Below are 24,035 nucleotides of genomic sequence, written 5' to 3' on the forward strand. Positions count from 1 at the left end.
TATCAGTTTAGGTCATTGCTTCCTTTATTGGTCCCTGGATGACCCACTGACCTGAATGTAGCCGGCTAGCCGTGGAATCCAAATTATTTTATCATGCTCTTATTACTGTAAGTGAAGTGAGTCTTTAAGTGGAGAAAGTATCACAAATAAATAACACACAGATTATGTGCACCATTACATTTGATGTAACATAGAGTATAGGTGTGTTGTATTTGTGTTTTTTTTTACTGCTCTCGTGATTAATAATAACATGAATTATTAATTCTGTGTTATAACAGATGGGTGATCTGTTTATGAAATGCTTGGTGTCACCATTCATTGAGTATCACCCAGCTTGCAAAAACTGCTGAGTTTGGGACAACACTGTCCTCAATTTTGGCTCTGCCTTAATGTTACATTCAAAGCAAATTTGCCCAATCTGCTCCATTTTTCCCGTCACTTTGATAACTCACTGAATCTCAACAGATTTTTTGTGAATCCATGGGCTGTTGAGCTGAGCTGAACTTGCTATTCATATATGGAAATATAATATCAGTTCATTGATGCTCTCAAGCCAAATGGTTAGATGTGTGTTAGATGTTTGTGACATAGCTTCCAGACTACTATCATGTATTATTATAGTGTTAGATTATACACACCTCTGAAATATATTAATGCATACAATTTAGATTAGATGTGTGGTGTTTAAACCAAATATAAAAATATAACACAAAGGTTCGTCTACATTTAACAGATATTTAATAAGAGACAGAAACACAGTAACATACAATAAATGAGTGACAGCCCAACATACAATGCAACACTTTCCAAGACTAACCTGCAACCTAAAGGTCCAACATAACCCAGCACACCACCGATTACCCCATCCATGCAGGATGGTGGGCAGAGAGAAACTGAACTAAGATTTTTCATTCCACAGGCATATTAAATCACTGTAGGTGTGCCCTCGTTAACATATCAAAAGACATGTAATACAGGAAGAGTTCAACTGGCTAAAACATTGACAACAAAACTTATGTCACCACAAGATGTAGAAGGATTAAACATGTTTATGTATAAAAAAATACAATCTTATTCACTTTAAATGACAACTTTTTCCACACAAGTACTCTATGTAATGCAGTGTTTAAAGGTAAAACAGCACCACAAACATGGCTTGATGGCAGTGTTGTCAGCAAGGGGGGCCATGGTCCCACCTACATCATGATGTGCCCCCCCAATTGAAATGCTGTATTTATACATTTTTTTGCAGCCGCGAGGGAGTAGGGAGCGCCAAGCGGTCGCTTAGGAATACGTTTTCAGCAACCGCTCGGCGCCCCTCACTCTCCTCCATGAGGCCTCTGCCTTGGTCGCGGTGCCTGCATTTCATGCAGCGTGCACCGCGGCAGAGGCGTTGCGCTCCCACCGCAGGACTTCTGTAAGGTAAGTGAACTACAAAGAGGGGGAGAGGGTAGACAGGGTAGATAGTGGGGAGAGGGGTAGATAGTGAGAAAGGAGGGTAGTAAGAATATTTAAATAACTAAAGAGTGAGAATGAGTATGGATCAATGTGTGTATGAATTGTGTGAATGAGTGAGAGTATGAATTAATTTGTGTATGAACTGTGTGAATGAGTGAGAGTATGAATTAATGTGTGGAAGAATTGTGTGAATGAGTGAGAGAATCAATTTTGTGAGAATGCATTAATGAATATGTGTAAATGATTTGTGTGAAGGAGTGAGAGAATAAATTATTGTGTGAATAAATTATGTGAAGGAAAGTGTGAATTCGTAAGTGACTGTAAAAGTGTTTGGGTTTATCAAAGATGGCATAAGCAGGGTGTTTAAGCCTTGGGGACCAAGATGGCACAGGCAGGGTGTTTATGGGACAAAGATGGCACATGTAGTGTGTTTATGGGACAAAGATGTTGTACGCTGGGCTGTTTGGGGAGAAAGTTGACTCATGCTGGGCTGTTTGGGGACAAAGATGGCACGTCCTATGTGTGTAATTTGGGTGTTGGTCAGGTTCTATGTGGGCAGTGTGGATGCCAGGGCTGGTCTTTGGGGTGTGAAACCTGTGATCTAATTTAGAGGGATTTTATCTATACGTTAAATGCTGAGTTTTTATGTGAATTCCAATTGATCTCTACCTGCAAAGCTGGGTCTTTGTGTTATTCTGTTGATCTATATCTGCTATGCTATGTCTCCATACATTATTATCGTATACCTGCAAATACAGGGTTTTTATGTCTTATTCAGTTGATCTATACATGCACGTGCTGTTTACATGTGTTGTTTATTTAATCTATACCTGAACTACAGGGAGTGAGTAAAAGAGGTGTGGTTTAGTGAATGAGGGGACAAAGGGACTCTGGGGATGATTATGGGGGCCTCTCAATGTCATGGTAGGGTAAGAAAGCAAAGAGATAAGTACATATTATGTAGTTGAAAATGCATGTCTAAATTATATCTATATATATATATATATATACATACATAAACACACACACACACATAGAGTGTATATGTAGTGTTTTATAATTGTCCCCTCTACTTTGGTCCCTATTCCCTTGTGCCCCCCCTAAATGAGAAAGCTGGAGATGCCACTGCTTGATGGTCTCCCTTTAAGAAGTCAGCGGCATTTAAACTGTTTTAAAAGCCTCTTACTACTGAAGTGGTTGTCAATCAAGTGTTCACTTCATCCCTTTTGGTCCTTATCAGAAAACCCATAAAATAACAGGAAACTAGCTGTTCAAATATTTTCTAATCAGTCTGTCAGTCATAAAAAAGACAGACATAGAAAGGGTTTCCAAGTGAGGATAGATCGATTTTAGGGGTATAGCAAAAAAAATCTCTTATGGCTTAAATGTTGAATGTTTAAATATTTGTACTTGTATACGTCCACATATACATTATAACACAGAAGGCAAGGTAAAATATCAAAATGTTCACCATTTATTTCCAGCACAGAGGTGGATTCATTGAAAAGTTTGTAGGTAAACTGAAGATTTAAACTTCTGCATTTGAAATCTTCATTGTGAAGACCCAACCCCAGTGAGCTTTATTTACTAGAACGCTTTAACTGATCCTCCATAATGAATAATTAAATCAGTGAGATAATTTTCAAAAAATCTCTCCACGAACTATGCATTATCCAGGGACCAGTGTAGCCTGGTGTCCCAGTCCATGCCACTTTTATATTGATCCAGAGGAATCCTTTGTCGCAAGACAAGTTCTTTGAGGATTGGCCCTTCATAATGTATACTGGAATTGGTGCAATGAAATGTTCAACTCACCTTCAAAGATACCTGTTGGTTAATACACCATAGTGTGAAGTTGCCATAATAGCAGTTTCTGAAGCTATCATGTTTATGTATGTATATATAAAAAAAAACCTTATATAAAATGTAAAATTTTATATTTATGTAAAATTTCTTAAACAGATTCTCTGTAAAGATATTGCTCATTCTTGCATGAGGTAGTGATCATTTGGCCAATGGAATAAAATATAGAAGGATAAGTCATTTTCTGCTACTCTTATAGTATGAGGAGGAGTCAGTCATACATGCAACACTGAGCACACGTCAAGAAAAAAAAATCTCAACTGTATAATGGAATACATTAGATATAAACCACTGATTCAACACCATCCGTGTGTTTCCTTGGGTTTTATGCAAACCTAACTCCTGAAAGATAAACATGTGGCTTGAAAAATATACAGAATTTTTACACTTTCAGTGTAAGAAATAAATCTCCAAATGTGAACACATCCAAACATACAGTATAAGCAGGTATTATGCATGCATATTAATCGGGTGTGTGATGCACAGTTATATTAATGAGTCAATTACACAATTTGTAGACTTTGAGATCCAGAAGCCAAGCCTAGGGGTGGCTTACTTACCATAAATTGAAAAGAATATACAGTATATATATATAATTTATTCTTTACGCAAAGAAAACCGGACCTATACTATACAGAATACACCAAAACAGGAGATTGTTTTGTTTCCTTGGCTACAAAGGCAAACATATAGAACACTAGCTTGACCTTGAAGACAGATAGCTTGTCCTGTGTCAAGTGGCCACTTGTACAGCTCTCAAAAGTTGCTTATTGGAATCTCTCTAGGCTCATTCAACAAAGAGTCCACAGGGAAAGCTCTTAAAAAATGATTTTCATTTTATAGGCCTATAAGACGTCTCCTCACGGGAACATCTCAGATGTAATATCATTTGTGCAATTACAGAGGAAAAAAGGACAGTGACCAATGTACCACAACTTCCTATTAGAGAGAGCCCTCCCTAGAAAGCTTCCAAAATGTAATTTCCATATGGTAAATCTCATTTCTTAACAACATCGCCCCTCATGTTAGAAGAATAAAAACAATTAAAATGTTTTTCATTCTTTAACTTCCATGCGCCATTGTCCGTCAGCCTAAACAAACAAATTATCTGCGGTTTTAAATTACCCTAATGTCTTTTACATATTTTGCATATATACATTCAGATGTTTTCATTTCAAAGAACTTTCATATATAAGATTACATCCAAGTTAAACTGCACCTGTGGTAGCTTTCCTGAAAAGAATGCAGCTATATGATATCACACGGAGCCATATTTTACAATAGTCTGTGCTCGCTGAAGCGAAACAGTATAAATTAGTCTCTGTCACGTTCCCGCATTAAAAGGGGAATTAGTAATCTATATTAATCATAAACGTTTTTCAAAGTTTAATAACAAGCAGAGTGACTGCCAAAGTGCTTTCTGGAAAGCATTTTTTCCTACTAGCTGTCAAGAAGAACAAAACACTTTTTATGGACCCTTAGATAAAGATTAACGGTTCTGGCGATTCAATTGAGAGAATAAAAAAAAAAAGAAACATATTTAACTGTACGTTCCAATTGAGAATGGCTGGGAATCAGTGCCGTAATGATTTGTTGTGTTTTTTATAAAATTATACAACGGAGACACGGGACAATGTAATTCATTTGCAGGAATAACGAAGAGAGGTTAATGAAACCGACAGAAGCTTAAATGAAATCAAACAGCATATCCGTGCACCTTAAAACACTTGTATCACATGGTTAACACTTGCTGTAGCAGAATATAAAACGTAGAATTTGAAGGCAGATTCGGCCCATCTAGTCTGCCCATGTTTCCTGATGTAGACAATGAAGACCACAAACAGTCCTTGATCTTGTCTTAGATTCAGCAAAGCTTTATGCCTACGCCATGAATGTTGAAAAAGTAGAGTGCCGTGACCCGAATACCTTTAACCCTTTGATTGTGAGAGAGACTTGCAACAAATTACAGCTCAGTGTAATGTGTTAAACCCACTCGGTGATGTGTAAAGTAGTAATGATTACCTTCCGTATAAGAATTTTTAGTTCTGACAGATTGATTTAGAAAAAAAGTCACATAAAGCTCTTTGACATGGCTTGCACATCTGCTAGTTATACTGTAGAATATTGCATTAGATGCCCATGAATAATGGCCGGGATTGTACCAGGCTCTCTGTAATCAAGACAGAGGTCAGAATGTGCAAGGCTACAGATTACAACACATCCTAGCAGATTGTCAACATGACAAGTTGTTACACAGACATAATCAATTTCTAAGCATGCCACTGTACCAGACTTCTTCTATTATATTACATTAACTACAACACCCAAACAAATTATTGCGGCTATTGCACAATAGACTAAGAGACTTTTGATATGGAAGCATTAATTAAACTTATTCTTGGCTGTTCCTAAAAAAAATATTGTACTGAAATGTTTCATGTCTGTGTTTTTAAAATAAAAAATCTAGTGTAATGCGCATATCTTTCAAAACAATTAAAGTAGTATATTTTTAATATATATATAGTATGTTCATGTGCAATTTTAGTGCTAAAAAGTTACTCAGTATCTTGCTAAATTTTATGGCCCTCCTGTGGCAGAATTACTTATCCACAGGTACTACACATGCTTGTTTCCTGGCAGTAATCCCTTATTTCTGAAGACAAAGTATTTACATTGAATGTACTCTTTTTTTGTAAAATCAGCCACTTTATATAGCTCCTCTAATATGGACACAGAGGTAACGGTAAAGGTCATGAAGTGCATCACTTTGGAATAACAACAACAAAGAAGCCCGGCACGTTGACCTGGAGGCTTTGGATGTGACAGCTGATGGCCTGCACTCTGGGGCAATAATAAATAATAAAAAAACAAGAAAAAATAAATCAAATAAATAAGAAATAGACCAACCACATGTTTTTCTTTTCAACTCGAACAGTCGCTATGGCAGCACAACATTGGCTCGTGACTACAATTTATAAATACAGTTGCTTTTAGAGGTCAGGCTGTTATTTTACAATTAGCAGTATAAAGACTTGCCTGTTCTATCTTGCAGTCACTAATTTTCTTGTGTTCAGCCGAAACATTAAACTGACATAGTTTGCAGTAATTAAATACGGCAGTTGGTTATTTCTCTCTCACTTCTGTAGGCGGGCAAGCTTAGCTTCTCATCCTCTCATGTTAACAAGAGTTCCCATCGTGGGACTATTATGAAGTCAATCAATGGACAAATTGGGAAAACTTTTTTTTTTTTTCTTCTTCTTCAATTGCTTGAATGGAATGAGCGGGTTTTAGTTACCACATATGTGTATAATGGAAAATTATCTTTACAAATCTTGTTTTCGCATTCCATAAAGCCGCCTGAATAGAATTTCCTTGCTCATGCCATGTTATAAGACTTATTGAACATGCATTGTGGACTTTTTTTTTTTTTTGTCTTTGGTACAGCTGTGGCTTGATCAGCCTGCTGTGCTGCACAGGACACTGGCCATTTGTTGTCAAGTTCATATTTCATGCTAGAGGGGATTCAAAATGACTAAACGCAGACTGAAAGTGTCTAGTTTTCAGGACCCTTAGCATTCCAGAACTTGATTTGGCGAAAACATCTGCGTTGTGATTGACTTTCGAGGCCTGTTTCCTTCCGCTGACAAAGGTTATCGCTTTGAGACTAGTAGCTGTGTTACCAGCAATAGAGCATGATTTTGCTTAAAGAATGGATTTAGTTAAACACATCAGAAATCCTATTTCTGTTGCCTGAATGGATTTAAAAGCTCTAAATTGCTTATGTACAATGAGGATTAGAAAAATGATGCCTGTGTGCCAAAAACATGCAGGAAATAATAATTATTTGCGTCTTGTCATTTGTTGTACCATATGCAGTCTGGCTGACTGGGCAATTTAACTTTCATCAAAACTTTGTTATTATATATATATATATATATATATATATATATATATATTGTGGTAAAGTGTATGGGAGAGTGGTTGATGGGATATATGTCTCACCTGGTTACCTCAGCCAGGCCTGGTAGCAAACCCAGGTACTCTCAGGTGAGGCTTCCTAAACTCGTTACTGGGGAGGAGGCCTTAAAAGAAAGGGCTGTTAGGTTTTCAGAGGGAGGGAGACACTGAATGAAGGAGCAGCAGCTACAGCCAGCGCTGCAGCCCACCAGGTATGAAGCTTTACCCCATACAAAACTGGTTACTTTACTTTACTTTGCTTTGCGTCAGACCTTAGGCTGCTAGAGAGGTATCCTGCTGTTTAGTTAGAGCCGGACAGGCTTATAGTTTGTTTTGGTTACAAGGTGCTCTGTGATTACAACATCTAAATAAACACGCTTTTACGTTGGAAACCTGTGTGAAACTGTCATTGCCGCCCCATGCGTGAGCTGTCCCCTACAATATATATATATATATATATATATATATATATATATATATATATATATATATATATATATATATGTGTGTGTGTGTTATATGTATAACACATACATCACACTACAGAAGAAAACAAATATGGCCTTCAGGAGTGACTCATTTTAACCTAAAAGAGTAATAGCTCTACCCCTACTCTATAGCATAACGTCAGCCAAAAACATGCCTTCATTTGTGTGTATGTGTCTACGTGAATAGATGATGCAGTACATAAAGTAAAGTGCTTACATAATCTGTTACAGTCGATAAAAAATCTTGCTCAGTAATAAAAAAATAATCAGTTCCAGGACTCGTTATCATGACATTAGAGACAATTTCAAAGACCCCCTATCTGTAAAAGGAACATGATACAAAGTATCTGGGGTCTATTCACTAGAGGAGAGTCGACAAGAGAGTTGTGGTTCCCTTTCCTTGAATTCACTATATACTTTCTGAAAGTCCAACTCCTGTGATTGTTTGTTGCAGGAAGAGTTTTTCTGACCCTGTATAATGGATAGTTAAATCGGTGAGACTTCAGATTCTTCTCACCCATTGAATTATGCATTTTGCAGGGCCAGCTCAGCCCTTCTTGCTGGAGAAACCTGTTAATGTTTGGTTCTTCATGATGAATAGTACAATTAAAGAGTTGAAACCACATTCCCCTTACAAACTCTCCTGCCCTTTGGTGAATAAACCCAAGTCTGTCTGTCTGTGCTACAGAATTTTTTTGCTATGGCTTAATTATAAGAAGCAGCTCTGCTCATTCAATGGACTCTTTCAATGTCGTGGACAGGATCTTTTGTTTCATTAGTAATAGTTGTACCTAAGTACCTAAGTAAAATATGTATTTCCATGTTTTTTTTTCTGCTAAAAGATATTATAAAAGGTTACAAGTAACTCATCACTTTGAAGGCTGTGCTATTCATTTTATTGAAATAAATGATTTATCTCTTCACAAAAGAAGGTTATTAAAATATCTAGTGCTGTACGGCTCGTTCGCTGTTTGAAATAATCCTTTTGCCAAACATAAGCCTTAAACCCTCTCGACATGAGTAAAATAACTTGACTTTTAGACTACGCGCAGAACTGCATAGAACATGACAAGCTACATAGGTGCTTGAATAGGAAATATGCTATTAAATGGTGAATGAGTTCAATATTCCCTTTAATAGATTTTTATAGAAACATTTTGACATTTTGAGTATTAACATACGTTTATCTTGTATTAATGTTTGCTTTTGACTTATAATGGATCAGAGAAAATATTGAGAAAAATATAATTTTTTTTTTTATCGATGGGAACTAACAAAAAAAGAAAAAATTACAAATATAGTACTACAATCTAAAATGTCAGTGCCTACAATCAGCGCAATTATTCAATTTAATGTTTATTTCAATTTATAGTTGTCTACAGTGAAAAAAAAAACAATTTTCCTTTGTGCGTATTATATTTTTTTTGTTCTGATTTATCTCTTGTACCCTATTATGACATTTCATCTTCGCAGGATTTCCTAATGATTAGTCTAGATTAGTTTTGTAATCCTTCTACAAAGTTAGTGTAAATACGGTGCTTACGACAGATATGCAAGACAAGGTTTTCACACCTATTCTGAAAAAAACCAAATCAATATAACAATGAAACCTGTATTCATGTGAAAACATTTATGAATGCATCCAAAGTAAAACAAAAAAAACAAAACAATGAAAACAATAATTCTGCTGCCTTTTTCCCCCCGTTCCTCTAATGACATGTTTTCGTAGATTAAAGACAGCCTCACTTACAAAAGCAAATGGAAGACTAAAACATAATTTGGGCATGAGAAGGAGACAGCATAACCAATTATGATTACAATTCAGGAAAGCGTGTCCAATTGCCTAGTAGCGTAATATATTGAGAAGCAAGGCAGAGCACAGTGCTGCATGTCCGCTACCTGATAAGTGCCTATGTTCAACTCAGCCCAATTATTAATAATACTCATGTTACTGGGTATCTTTACACAATTGGTGCTACAGCAAAAATATATGTGAACCGTTCCAAAACAAATGGATATTTTAAATTCGGAACGGTGATTCTCAGAAATCTTTGAACATTGTTCAAAATACTTGTTTGGTGGTGCATAAATACATGATTTATCCACCTATGAATTGTGATGATGGTGCTACTTTTGATTCAAGTTGACGGTCAGACACAAATTTAGTTCTCCTGCTGTAATGTGATAAAGTGTTTCTGATGCTTATTTGCATTAGAATGTGACATTGGTTTTTTGCCACCTTGCAAGAGAGCATAACCCGAAACTGACAGAGGAGACCCTGCTTGCCCCTTGCATCTAAAACTCAAGTCTCCGGCAGCTCCGTCTGACAGGCGACATGCAATTAAACATACTCGTCGGGCGATGGGTTTGATTAACTGATAATGATTATTTTAGCCTATGTTGTCATTGACTATAGAGTACACACACACAACACGCATAATAAATAATTACCAAAATAGGATCAGAGGCTCACAGGACCACATTCACCACCCAGGAGCCGATACATACTTCATTAGCATCTACCAGAACCTCATTCAGAGCTCAGTAGGTGCTTTCACAGTTCTGTCACTACTAAGCATGTAATACATATGCTACTTTACTGCGTACACAAAAAATACCTGATTTATAGATGAGAAGCCCACCTAAGTAGAGGTTTTGCAAGAAAAAATATGGGTGGGTTATCTAACACATACAATAACCATGCTTTTTTATATAGCAATGAAGTATTACAAACAATATACTGTATATGTATGTCCGCTTCTAATAGACCAATGAGGTCCAGAGGTTTTTATCTGTTAATATGGTTTTGTGATCTATAGTCTAGAATATTGTAGCTGTTTTTGTAACTTTACAACTTGTAGCAGATCAAATAGTTTGCTTAAAATATGCAACTAAACACACAATTTGTTGAATTTTGTAATTTAGTTTCCATAATGACACTCCTTTCATACTTGCTAAACTGAGAGGTAAGCATGTACCAAATATTTTTATTGAAAAGTATAATTTTTGAACTCATTAATAATACATATTTCAAGGTCTACTTTCTCTGGTGGTTTGGCATTAAATGTATTGTATAGACTTCTCTAAAATAGCATTCAAAGGTTATGTCCCATTGATTAACAACTTTTGAGTGTCTAAAAATTGGACAGTTCATCAATACTTTTTAAGGAAGTTTATCCGTTCAAAATAAGTGACTGTACTTTAGACTCAACAGTTCAATCGATATTCTATAGAGGTTTGACCAGAGATTACAAAACCTTTGTTTTACTAATAGGCTAATGAATAAAACATCAAACTTTTAGAAGTTTATAAGAGATTAGGAATGCTGATGTGTACAAGCAATCTCATTTCTGGACCTGTATGCATACTTGTAACATGGAACGTTTGTATGTTGCTCTGTTGGCGGTTTTTTTATAATGGAAACATTGGCCAAGAAAGGTGGCTTTTACAACATAACCCTGAATGTCATAACTGTCACAGCAAATTGTATAAACCTGTCTGTGTCAGACTGTAGTTTGTTTCTGATTATTTGGGCATGACTACACTTTGTAGTAGCTGCTTCCGTTGATTTTATACCTCCTTTGGTCAATCAGGGGAGATCAGAAATCTCCTCAACTGGCCCATGCTTTCAAGTAATCTTAAAAGTGGAATAGTGGAGCAGCTACATGGGATAGTGCCAAAATTCAGGACTGTCCCATGACAATTGGGGCTTTTGAGAGGTATGTCATTGAATAGTATTCTTATTGGTAGACAAGTATATCCATCACCAAACATCTACCTTCTCTAGCTACCTACACGGTTCTAGGGACTCAGGGAATGCCATGTTTTGATGAAATAACCTTGCTCTTCGCAGGTTTAAGAATGGATGGTGTTTGTGTAGAGCGGAATAGACAGAGGTTTATAACTGATGTGGTGGCTCACTAATCTTGGTGTCTACTTTCAGTAAACAGTGATGGGCCCTAATTTAACTGTGGCACATGATTTCTTATTATATTTCTTCATCAGGCCTGCAGTAAGACTGCTTTTCGTCCTACCTCGTTGCAAATAATGCCTAAAAACAGATAACATTGCTTTAAGAGAGAAGCAACTTGAGCTGGTAATTTGAAAAATGTCAACATTTGTAACCTGAGTGAGTTAGCAATTAATACCTATAGCCTATGGCTCAAATGTACTGAATCCAATACTACCCATGTCCAAATAGCTAAATACACTAAAAACGAGATTCCAGCAACAAAGAATGACCAGCTGTCTCTTATAGTAACCCTTTCTTTGTCTGTTATATTTTAACCGTTTCAGTGCTGGGTCGGAAAGTGTTTCGTATAGTACAGTAATATAGCTGTCATAAGGATTTCTTTTTGTATGGATTCAGAACGTCACAGCGATTCACAAAGAGCTGCTGGTATCAAAGAGCTAAGCAGAGTATTTAATAGAGCTTGGTTGTAAGTGTTTTTGTTCCAGCAGAGCTGATAGATTCATCTCCATCTGTTCCATATTCATAACAAAGGATCTAGCTCATAGGAGGACAGACTTCCCTGGAGAAGACTGGAAATGATCTTTTGACACACAATGAAAAGACTCATGCATGGTCACTTAGACAATTTAAAAACACAGGCACTTAACCCTTGATTTCCAGCTATAATGTCTGGATGTATAGAAATATATATGATAGCTATACCTTTAGATAATATATATTCTGAAAAAAACTCTGGATGCACAATCACAGAATCTAAGCCCATAAAATAAAGGAAATTAGAGATAATTAAATCTGGCTTTCCGCAGAAACCTTCAAAAAGGTATTTTTCTGCCCCATCTCCTTTTACTGTTAGACTATAAAACGATTTTCTATTTTACGTGATGTGTGTGTGCGCACTGCTTTGAATCTACTTTTATAATTTCCCATTTTGCAGAGCTTCAATAACCGGTGCCAATTTTATGATGACTCCATGTATACATACAAAATGAAGAATAAAAGGCAGACTGACATAGCTGACATATGCACAGTAGTGGAGGAATCACAGTGCAGCATATTTACCTAGAGTCAAGCAGCGTGGAATTCCCTTTGTCATTGACTAAACAGTTTCATAGTGTTATATTATATTAAATATGCATTCAACTTAATTAAAATGGTATTGTGCCAAAGAGCTACTCCTAAGTGGCACAAAAAAATGACTAGTGCCCTTCAAGGGCATAAAAAAAACTGGTTGAATGAAATCAGTTGGGACTAATTCCACAGCTACTCGCAGAAGTTGAGAGATGCTCAGAGAATGATGGATCACTCTCCCCCTCAGACGTTGCTGTTAGTGGGTTTGTTCCCTCGTTTCATTTTGTATGACGTCCTATTGTAATAACATGTTACCACCATTTATTACAATGTAAAGTCAAAAATTCATGTATTGAATTTAGTAACAATGTAATTGGAAACTCTAAAAACGTCTCCAACAGGCTCTGGGAATCACAGCTGGTTAATGAGACTCCTGGGCGGCCACCGGGGATTCTAGAGTATCTGGACATTTAATCGGTTTTTACATGATGGCAGAACTCTTCTTGTACTTTGCTCTTCTCCTTCTGTATGTGTGTTTTGGAAAGCACAAGATTTAGCATGGGGCTTTTCGGTTCACTTGCCCACCCTCCAGAGGTTGATTTTTCCCAGCCTCTCAGTGATTAAACTCTACCAACCCTCCATCATTTGTTGCATTTAGCCGCAAGCTCATTCAGCCATACTCAATCACACCATCAGTATATGTATATGTAAAAGCTCTCTGTTAGACTTGTGAAAAATGTGATTATAAAAAATGCAATGTTTATGCATTACTTGTTTTGTTTGTATATTTGTAATCAGATTTTATCATCTTTATGTAGGCTTATCTGTACTGTCATTTGTTATTATCAGTCTAATATAAATATTTTTGCTGCTTACTTATTACAAAAGGATAATCAAATTTCACTCTGAATCAGTCAAAACCAATACTGATCTGATTCATTGGGACATTAATATTATTGAGCTGGTGTATTGTGGGGTAGCGGATATGTCATTAGACCTTCACTCTGAATCCTTATACCGATGTAGGATGAGATTAATTTAAATGGACATTAAGAGTGTTTACCATGCATAGTGTTCTGCGTGAAGCATTCTTCTCAAAGTGTATTGTTTTCTTTCAAGTATAACATTTTCTAAGTGTGGAACTGGGAACCTCTCTAACAGCAGACATGTTTGCCTATCTGTGAGTGTGTTTGTCTTATAACGGATATTGAAGGGTTTCTTTGGAACATAGTACTGATGTTTAGGTTGTCAATTTTTATTTGGACAGCTTAGTCTTCAAGAGGACAAAGTTTGTAGTATCACAGCTTCACTGTCCATTATGAATGTCCAACCCCATTGAGTTTGTGCTTAAATAAGATCTTGGCTGGCCCTGTTTTATGTATAGTTCAATGTGTGACTAACTTCAAAGAACTTCATTGACTTAACTATGCATTAGAGGGCCGCCAAGATCTTTCCAGAGAAGCTACCTAAAGTTGGACTCTCAAAATGTATAGTGAAGTCAATGAACTGAAACCACAACTCTCTTACAAATTCTCCTATCAACTGTCGGTTTAGTGATCTAGTAATAGACCTATATATGTTTTATGGTTCGCTGATTTAATGCCCTACCTCCCATACATCTTGGTTGATTTTGCAACTGCTTATTCTGCACACACCATGTGTTTCATTTATATATGAAGTAGAATGTGTTTGGGAAGAGGGGACACCTAATTCACTATTAATGCATTTAGTTTAGAAAAGAGGTCAGTGTATGAGGCGGCAAAGCTCTTATTGGATCCCAGGGTAGGGATAAGGTATACTATTGGCTTAGCTATGTTGAGTTTAGCCACCATTAAAGTGGCAACCATCATATGCTGTAGCATAATGGTGAACATCCAATGGACGGAGCTTTTTAGAAAGCTTTAATAATGTTTAGCGTTTGTGACGAACCCAAAGTGGAAGACCATATTAGAACTTACCAGGGGAATGTTTTCACCGCTCATTAAGAGCCTATATACATGGACCTTTTGGATAAATACAAAATATATTTGTGGCCCTCTACTGAATGAATGACATTCATTGGGAACTCTAGTTGGATTTTCAACAGTTGGATTGGAGCTCAATGCCATTGGTTTTAATAATATTCATTATTCATAACATTTTATTATAATTGATATTATGTATGCTACAACATTTGAAATGAGGTTTTTATGTCCTTTTATAAATTCACTGACATTGCAAATAATTTATGATAAGATACTTTATAAATACATACAGTATCCTTTCTGCCAGAACAAATAACAATTACAATGATCTTACCTTGATATCGCTTGCTAAGAAGCATTCATATTCAATGACGGATTGAGTATTATGCTTTGCATACATTGGCTGCTGTACAAGGCATGTTTACCTTCCTCTTGATCTGCATAACAAACAGGAAAGGTCAAAAACAGACAAATGGAACAACCAAAATATAGGAGTTATCATAAATTAAAGTTGCTGTTCCACCTATTTTTACAGAACTGAACATTTTCCATGACTAAACGCAGCATTAGATACATAAATCAATACAGAAACTCTCCCCAAAAATGATTCCTAATCCTTTAAATGTTAACTTATTTATAATAGTTCAGGGAATACTTAATTATCATGTGACAAAAAGCAGACACTAATTATTTATGTTAATAAAACTGGAAAGACGTTTTAAAAACATCTTTCTAGTATATTGTTTTAACGTGATTAGCTAAGAAAAAAGTATAATATGACAAATCTGCTTAGGTTTATCTGCTTAACACGTCAGAGGGCTCATGCTAGACCGCACCTTTAAGAGGCATTTTGCTTACTTAAATAATTGCAGCATATTAGGTGAAAGCACATTAAATATGCATCGGCAGTTAAACACGATCAGAGCTATTACTGTTGTAATGATCTTTATATAAATCAAACAGTGCTACAACAATGTTACGATATAACGTTTGCGACGGATACAAATAAAAAGTTAAATTATGAACTGTTACAAAAAAATCAGCGATCTATTCATTTGAACAAAAAGCTATGTTGTTTAGGTCATTTGTGTTTTTTTTTTTCTTTTTTGAAAATGGCCATCCGATACATAACATACAGCATGCATTATGATTATTAAAAATCTTATGGTAAATTAATTTTGTTATTCAGTTTACGGTTAGGGTTTCTTTGAGCTTTATTTCTATATTCTGGATATTAAAAGATAAGATACCACAACTATTTAACCCTCAGGTCACATCGTACTTTATTAATTGTTATAACACACACAGGAATAACAAGCAAACCCTGTGTGCGGTCGCTCTTTTCAGGTAACATGGTATCATATATATTTTGTTTAAATTGAGTTAAAATATTCAAATTTATTCATATAAACAAAAATGTGTTCAAAATCAGGTAAAGTAAAGCAAGCAAAGCTTACGGCAGGTCATCACTTAAATATTCTTTACTTACGTCCGCCACAACAAGCGAACGATCCCCGTCATCCCATCAGACTGATCCAACCCGTAAGGGTACAAATATAGGCATTATTATCTTGATCCCTAATAACTGTGACGTTTAATGAACATTTTTTGGATGCCATTCATTTATAGAATGTTGTTTTTTTCCCCAAAATTATAAAATCATAACTAACTTTACATAATCAAGTAGTTTTGCATTAGAGGCTATATCACATATTTAGAAATACTACAGGGAAAGGAGCTTAGCTCAGCTCACAATTTTTTTTTTTTCTTTAACTTACGCAAACGGAAAAATATTGCCTCTGGCGAACATAATGGGATGCTGAATTTTTAATGTTTGTACACATTTCATTACAAAAAACAGCTGAGTTTGGGAAAAGGGAAAAAAAAATCCTAGATTTTAAGATGAAGTCTCAATATTGAAAAACAATCAACATTTCAATTTTGTTAGTATACAACTTAAATAAAATATAGTGTCTTAACTATAAATCCAGGAGTTAGATTGTGATTATCAGTGCATTCTACTATCTGGCATGTTCTGCGTCACATTTTGTGGATACGTTTTCTCCAACTGAGGCAGCGATGCTTTTTAAACACATTTATCAAACACACAGGATAACTAAGTGTCTTGATGTGTACTGTAAACATGATTGTAAAAGTACATAGTCACTATGTATAGCTGAAAAATATTGGGATCTGTTCACTAGGAAGAGTAGACAGGAAAGTTGTGGTCCCAACACCTTGACTTGACTATATATTTTGAAAGTCCAACCTTAGGGACCTTCTTTGGAAGGAAGTCCTTGTTGGTCTTGTATAACATATGATGAGATTTCTTCAAAGTTTCCTCACCCATTGAACTACTGTATTAAACAGGGCTGGCTCAGACCTTGTTGCTGGAGAAACTTGACAATGTTGGCCCATCATAATGACTAATGAAGTGAGGAAGTTGAAACCACAACTCTTTCTGCAGACTCATATCCATCAAGTCTACTTTTAGTAAAAAAATCCCCAGATTAAGTCTACTAACATTAGCAATTTACATAGACTCCTAAAAAATCTTGGGACTAGACTCAAGATGGAAACATGGCAACATAGAATTGAACATCAAAACCATTCACTCTTCTAGTCTACTTATCTCAGTTTAGAATGAATAATAAAAGCTTGAAGACCCATAGTAAACGCATTATCTGTATCTTTGTTTTTTTAGCTTCTGCAATTCCAGATAATGGAAGAAGATCCTGCTTGAAGCTCAAAGTTTATGTTCGACCACCAAGTAAGTTTTCTTTCTTACGCTTCAAAGGGTGGCTCTGAGATGCATGTTACTGTGTGCCATGGTTAACAGCATTCAAATTTTTTACTGTTTAAGCCTTGTGTGGTAACATTGTTCTCGACATTTGTGGTTTAGTTTGCATCATATTTTTCTAATCATTCTTCATTCAGCATTGTTAAGTACATTCCAGTTGCTAACTTGTTGTTTCTCTTGTTTTACGTGTCTAGTTAATGGAAAAATCAATCGGGCTGTTGGAAAAGCGCCCTGTAGATCAGGGCAAAACAAATAAGCTAAAAAAAAAAAAAAAGAGCAATAAAAATAAAATAAAAAAAAGACAAAAAATAAGAAAGAATAGTTAAAAAAATATATATATAAAGAAGTGGCGGAATTTAAGAGATCTCACTAACATATTTGGCTGTTATCTCTATTTTTATTATAGACAGCTGTTTGAAAACTGTAGGTGTTCATGACCGTGTTTTCGATGTTAACGAGAAAGTAGAAAATTCATTAGAACCAGCAGGTTAGTATGCTTAGAGAATCTCTCTTTTTTTTAACCAATGTTTTCTTTCCTTTGGTGCTTCTGGGTTATTTCAGTATATGCATGCGTTGCATGACGTAGATGCTTGCTTTTTCTTTGCTTCGTGCTGCTGTCTTGTGGTCATGTTAAACTTCACTTCTTCAGTGTGTTTGTTAAATGCATGAGAGACACGCTGTTGCTTTTTCGTGTTGTGTTTGTACTAGTGGTGTTAAATGTTTTTGATGAAACATCGCTTCTACAAAAATAAACCGCGAACGTCAAAACCCGATGTCTTGCATGGTAATGAGTATAGTGTTTTTTGTAACTGTACAGCAAAGAGTTTGTTTTTTTTGTAACTATTCAGATCAACATTTATTTACAATGTATTTTATGACACGTGTTTAACTGTCTACATCACACGAAAGCATGTCTGCTAAATATAGTTCAGTGCACTTTTACATTTTTAAAGTCTGTGCATTTGATGTCAGTTACTCTAGTGACCGTGCCTTAAGAAAATATGACAATTAGTAAATGCAGTGCATAATTAACTATAAATACATTACTATACACAGATTACGGTATACTGGACCTGTGACATTAGAAAAAAACATGTATTATTGCTTCATCAACCTTTAAGAAGAAAAACATAGAAAATAAAAACTTTATATTAACGAGCACTTTTCAAATACTAATATATATAGGTTTTCAAAGTGTTCGATATTTCTAGGTAGATGTCCTAGCTTCTAACATATATATATATATATATATATATATATATATATATATATATATATATATATATATTGTATGTATAATGTATATATATATGTAATAAATCTAATAAAGATTATCTTGCAAACAATATTACTTGATAGGATTGTATTACAAGCTAGAGAGTACTGTTAACATTCATCTCATGACCCAAGCATAGCCAAACAGGCTTGTAATATAGAGGCCAAAATACTTAAACTGTGTTTAAATGCATATTTCCCAACGTTTCACATTTGGTTGTGATAGGTCCCACTTGCTGTAGCAAGTTTTGTTATCTCAGGCTGCTGATTTATAGAGCAGTGTGCATAAGAAGTCTTTTAGACATTTTGATATATCAGAATCATATGTCTACAATTCTAAACCAGTCAGAAAAGCAGTTAAAATAGAACCTCTGCAATTTCCTTGTTTTATATATATATACAAGATGTTGGGACAACTTTTTTTTTGAGCACTTTTTTTTTTTTGTTGAAAATTATATTCGGGGGTGCTCCTAAAGGCAAGGCCCCTGACCTGACACCTTCTGGACTCACCTTTTACTTACAAATTGTGTATAAAAAAAAAAATAGTGATACAATTAGATAGAGAAAAATAAAAAGAAAATGAGACAACTGCAGCAACGTTCCATATTGCCCTCAAGGATAGAGAAAACTATATGGTAAAAGTAACTTAGGTGTGCGCTGGTTACAGGGTTAGCAACATATGATATGCAATTTAATAAACATATAATAGAAATGCAAACATTCTATATGAAAGTGCACTTTTTTTCCTAATATTAGAAGAAGAATTGATCCACCAGAGAAAGGAAGTAGATTGAGGTGCAGCAGTAACATAGACAGGACAGGTCAGGGCACAGGGCAGGCACAAGCATACAGACACATCCAGCTACTTGGTTTAGGACTGAATTACCCCAATAAGCAAAAAATCAAGAAATTGATTCCTCAGGGTAAAGAAGGAGATTGAGCCACAGCGGCAGAGGCAGGGCACAGGACAAGCATCGGCATCTAGCTACTTGGCACAGGACTGAATTTCCTCAACATTCAAACAATTAAAAAATGTATCCCTCAGCGTAAGGAAGGAGATTGAGCTGCAGCAGAAAAAGGGGCAGGATGGGGCACAGGGCAGGCACAGACAAAAGACAAATCAAGCTACTTAGTGGAGGACTGAATTTCTTTAATATTCAAAAATTGATCCTTCAGAGTAGGCAGGGCACAGTGCCTACTTGGGACTGGTATACCAGGGGTCATTTGACTAATTTTTCATACACGCCTACACCCAGCCAGTCGATGAAAATTGGAACTATTCTGTTCCACAAACATTTCCAAATTGACTACAGTCGCTGGTAAAAATTGGAAAAAGTCCCCTGGCTAACTTGCCACCTTTGTTAATGATATATTATTTTGTGTTGTTCACAAACTAGAAGTTTTCCTGATAGCAGAAACATAAAACTGTCTTAAACCCAATTCAGGAATAGTATTTCAAGAACTAAAGCACACTACGCAAAGTGCGCATACTGCACAGTCCCCTGCCCTGCCTAATATATCACCATTATTAATGATTTATTGTTTTGTGTTGTACACAAACCAGAGATTTTGCTGGTAGTGTAAATGTGCAACTGTCTCCCGTTCAGAAACAATATTACAAGAACTAAAACACACTGCACGCATTGCACAGTCCTGTGCCCTGCTCGGCCTAATTTGTCACCAATATTAATGATTTATTGTTTTACGTTGTCCAAAAATAAAAAGTTTTGTTAGAAGTATAAGTGTATTGGTAAGGTAGAAGATAATAGAAAAATGGGAACATTTATTTTTGCATTGAAAACTAGTCCAAAAATGAATAAATCAATTGTATAAAAAGGGGAAAAAACTTCTGCTGCAGTCCCAGTAAGTCAATGAAATGAATTATAGTTGTACAGCTTTTCCAATTTACCCCAATTTTCTGCACTACACTACTGACACTTTCTGTATGGTAAATGAGCCTCAATCTCAGCTTCAACACTATTACTGTCACTGACACTCCTCACACTCACACTAACACCCAATCTATAGCCGCTACAAATTGCCTGGGGCGCTCTTCGTTATTGGAGATTGGAGAAATGAATATACATTTTTTTGGTGATGCGAATGCATTACTGGTCAGAATTGTTTTTATATCTCCACTCAAAATAGTGTCCATTAGTTGATATTGGAATTTAGATGGATTCATCTTCCACTATATGTAACCATATTCTCATTAAACTGTTTTGAAATGTTTCAGTTCTTTAAAAGTTTTGATACTTTCACAATATTAAACAGGTGCAATTCGATTTATTTATTAAGTACCTTACTAGGACATAAGGCGAGAAGCAAAATTGAATATCAGTACATATAACACAATATCAAACAATGGATTTTCTTTAATGCTATATCTACCGTTATAACCGGTCTTTATAATTTAGACTAATTATTTAGACTTAACTCATTTAGATTTGGTTTTAGAATTAACTTCAGAATTTCTAAGCTTTTTGCCTTAACATGTGATATTTGTATATTCTCTAACTTGCCAGTAGGGGGCCCACATCACACATGGTGTATAATATATTTTCAAGGCAATTAACTTCCTGACTGTATTAAGCGCCAGAAGTAGCAGTATTAGTTTTCTCAAATTTATAAAGAGCTTATGAAATAGCTAAACATTTGATGGAAGACAGTCTTCTGAAAGCTTTATAGAAGCTTCTTATTACTAGGATGATATATCAGTAGTAAAAGTACTTCATAATTGGTCTAAGAATGCATATATGAGCATTACTAATACAAATAGTGTCTTTTAGTGGACGTTTTTAGTTTTTTTTTTTCTAATGGAACATAATTAAATGAAACAAACTGTGAAATCCCTGCTATTTCAAATACTAGGACTTGCTCTTCTGCATAGGTAATTAAGCACAAGTATGTGCATGGCCACATGATAACATTCTAATTATGTTATTGTGAATCGTGGTACAAGAGTGTGGTTATAGATTGGTTTTCTATGCTTTATGTCTGCATACATACACACACTTATATGTGTGTATATATATATATATATATATATATATATATATATATATATATATATATAATACTCGAAAACTGTCTACAAAGTATGTGATATGAGTTTGATAATTTCTGTGACTACATGAGGCACATTATTCTTTATATAACATATATGCTTTGGGAACTCAAAACCTTTTACAGGCTAGCAACCAGTTTTTTGTGGGGTGGGAAGAACATTTTTTTGTTTATGCATAAGTTAGACATTAACTGAGAATTCTCTTCGAATTCACTCAGACCTACAGTGCTTGGAAGTTGTCTTTAAAATTAAATTATTTTAATATTCTTTAATGAAAGTTTATTTTTTCTTATACATATTTTAAAACATTTTCATATATAAAGCATTGCAAACATGGCAGCTTAATTGACCTAAAATTATGATGTAATAAAACAATTTAATTTTAAGATTATTTTGAGTATGTTATTTATATAGATTTAATTGGGCTGGTAAATGATTTGGTTTGAAATGTATTTAACCACAATGTATAAAGTGTTATCATTAATGAAATGGTTTGAACAGCTGAGCTTTAAAGCTATGTTATAACGATAAAAAAAAGTCTTCATGGGATGTATATTTTGTATTTGAACAGATGACACAGTTCATGAATCAGCTGAGCCGTCCCGTGGTGACAATGCAGCAACAGGACCACGGATACCAAATTGGCTTTTGACAACCCTACTGTTTCTTCTGGCCATGCTTTTGACATTATAGCACAGAATACTGTACAGAAGAGCTCCACAACATCAGGGTCTGGAAACATCAAAGATCCACCTAACTGCTTCACCCGAGAAAGGAACTTTATATGATTATTATTTTTTCAGCTTTTTTTTTTTTACGTTTTATTTGTATTTCTATTCCCAGTCTCAAATGGCCATGATTTTCAGATGAATATTTAGTTCATATATACTATAATTTTGATGTTCATTATTGTTCCAGAACTGAAAAAAAATTACAAAAACAAAGAAGAAAAAAAAGGAAAACTTCTGATAAAAATTCCAAAATTTGAATAACGGCACTAGTGAATATTTTCCCTTTGCAATCATTTTGGCTTACTGTTATATGTTTAACGATGAAATGTTTTGGTGGTCATTAAAAAATTTTTTGGAACTCATCAACAAAAAAAAAGAAATCAAAAAAATCAGAATTTTTTTCCCCCATATTCTCTCAGAATGTTGTTACAACCAACCCAAACATAAAACTGCTATAATCATAGGGGAACCTGGTAAAGTCACTTACATCATTTTCCATGGATGCTTGTGGGTGAACATTATCTGAGGAAAAAAGGCATCACCCCGTGACTTTCCTGAGTAAACTTGCCTGCACTAAGGTTTAATCAGAAATGGTTTCAGATTATCACGCTACAATAGATATTGTTGCTTTATTTTTATTTTACCTAGAAAAGTCAGCACCCTTGCAGTGAGCTTCACTATTTACTAAAGTTGCAGACCACTACCAGAAATAGATTTTTGAGGTGCTACTTTTTGGTTTTGGTACTATTGTATAAACTGACAATAACTTTGTTTAGTAAGTGACCTTGCTTTAAAGTGTGAACTCCGCTGGAGACATCAACAGAACTACCCTGGTTGACTATACTTACTAAGGACATCTACAATGAAGCGTTTCATAGTACTGGATTTATTTACGCCTGGCTTGAGTTTCTTATAGTTTCTTATACATAACCTTATATGTTTCTTTGGACACAACTATAAACATTTGTACACTGATAGTCGTGAGTTCTGTGATCTGGATTTCTTTGAAAATTGAGAATTGTGCTTACATTTCGTAGCCTTCACTGGCAATTCAACCAAGTTATGCAGCACCGGAGGGTACCTGTAGATTGTTCTATTTCATTTTCTTTTTTCTTGCAAAGCAGTAAGTGGAATCAGTTCCCAAAGATACTAATGGACTTTTTTTTAAGGAATCAACTGGTACAAGAAATAGTTTATTTAGAGGATGGATATGTTCTTGTCCCATCAAATGGATATCGATGAGCCTACGAATGTGAAATAACCTCCTTAAGTTATACGTCATATGTCATGTCTTAAAAGGAACGTCCACGTACAGAGGTTGTTAATTATTAGGGTGCTTTGAGATTTCTTTGTAATGAAATCAGAGGAAATATGGCTCTAAAGAAAATATT

At 35.2% G+C, this 24,035-nt stretch overlaps 1 protein-coding gene across 2 annotated transcripts in view; it reads left to right on the forward strand.

Annotated features, from left to right (window-relative positions):
- LOC149302991 (ephrin-A5) overlaps positions 1-22,606 on the forward strand; it is a 187,956-nt gene extending 165,350 nt beyond the window's left edge. The window contains exons 3-5 of one of the 2 annotated variants that reach the window (XM_089481854.1): positions 17,476-17,541; positions 17,978-18,058; positions 22,485-22,606. In XM_089481854.1, the coding sequence (XP_089337980.1) occupies positions 17,476-17,541; positions 17,978-18,058; positions 22,485-22,606 (269 nt within the window). The remainder of the gene's footprint in view (positions 1-17,475; positions 17,542-17,977; positions 18,059-22,484) is intronic. The other variant, XM_089481855.1, reaches the window with a different exon arrangement.
- The last annotated feature ends 1,429 nt before the right edge of the window (positions 22,607-24,035 follow it).

Source organism: Sceloporus occidentalis, unplaced genomic scaffold (assembly GCF_023333645.1).
Source record: "Sceloporus occidentalis isolate IW3139 unplaced genomic scaffold, rSceOcc1.0.p SCAF_16, whole genome shotgun sequence".
NCBI lineage: Eukaryota > Metazoa > Chordata > Lepidosauria > Squamata > Phrynosomatidae > Sceloporus > Sceloporus occidentalis.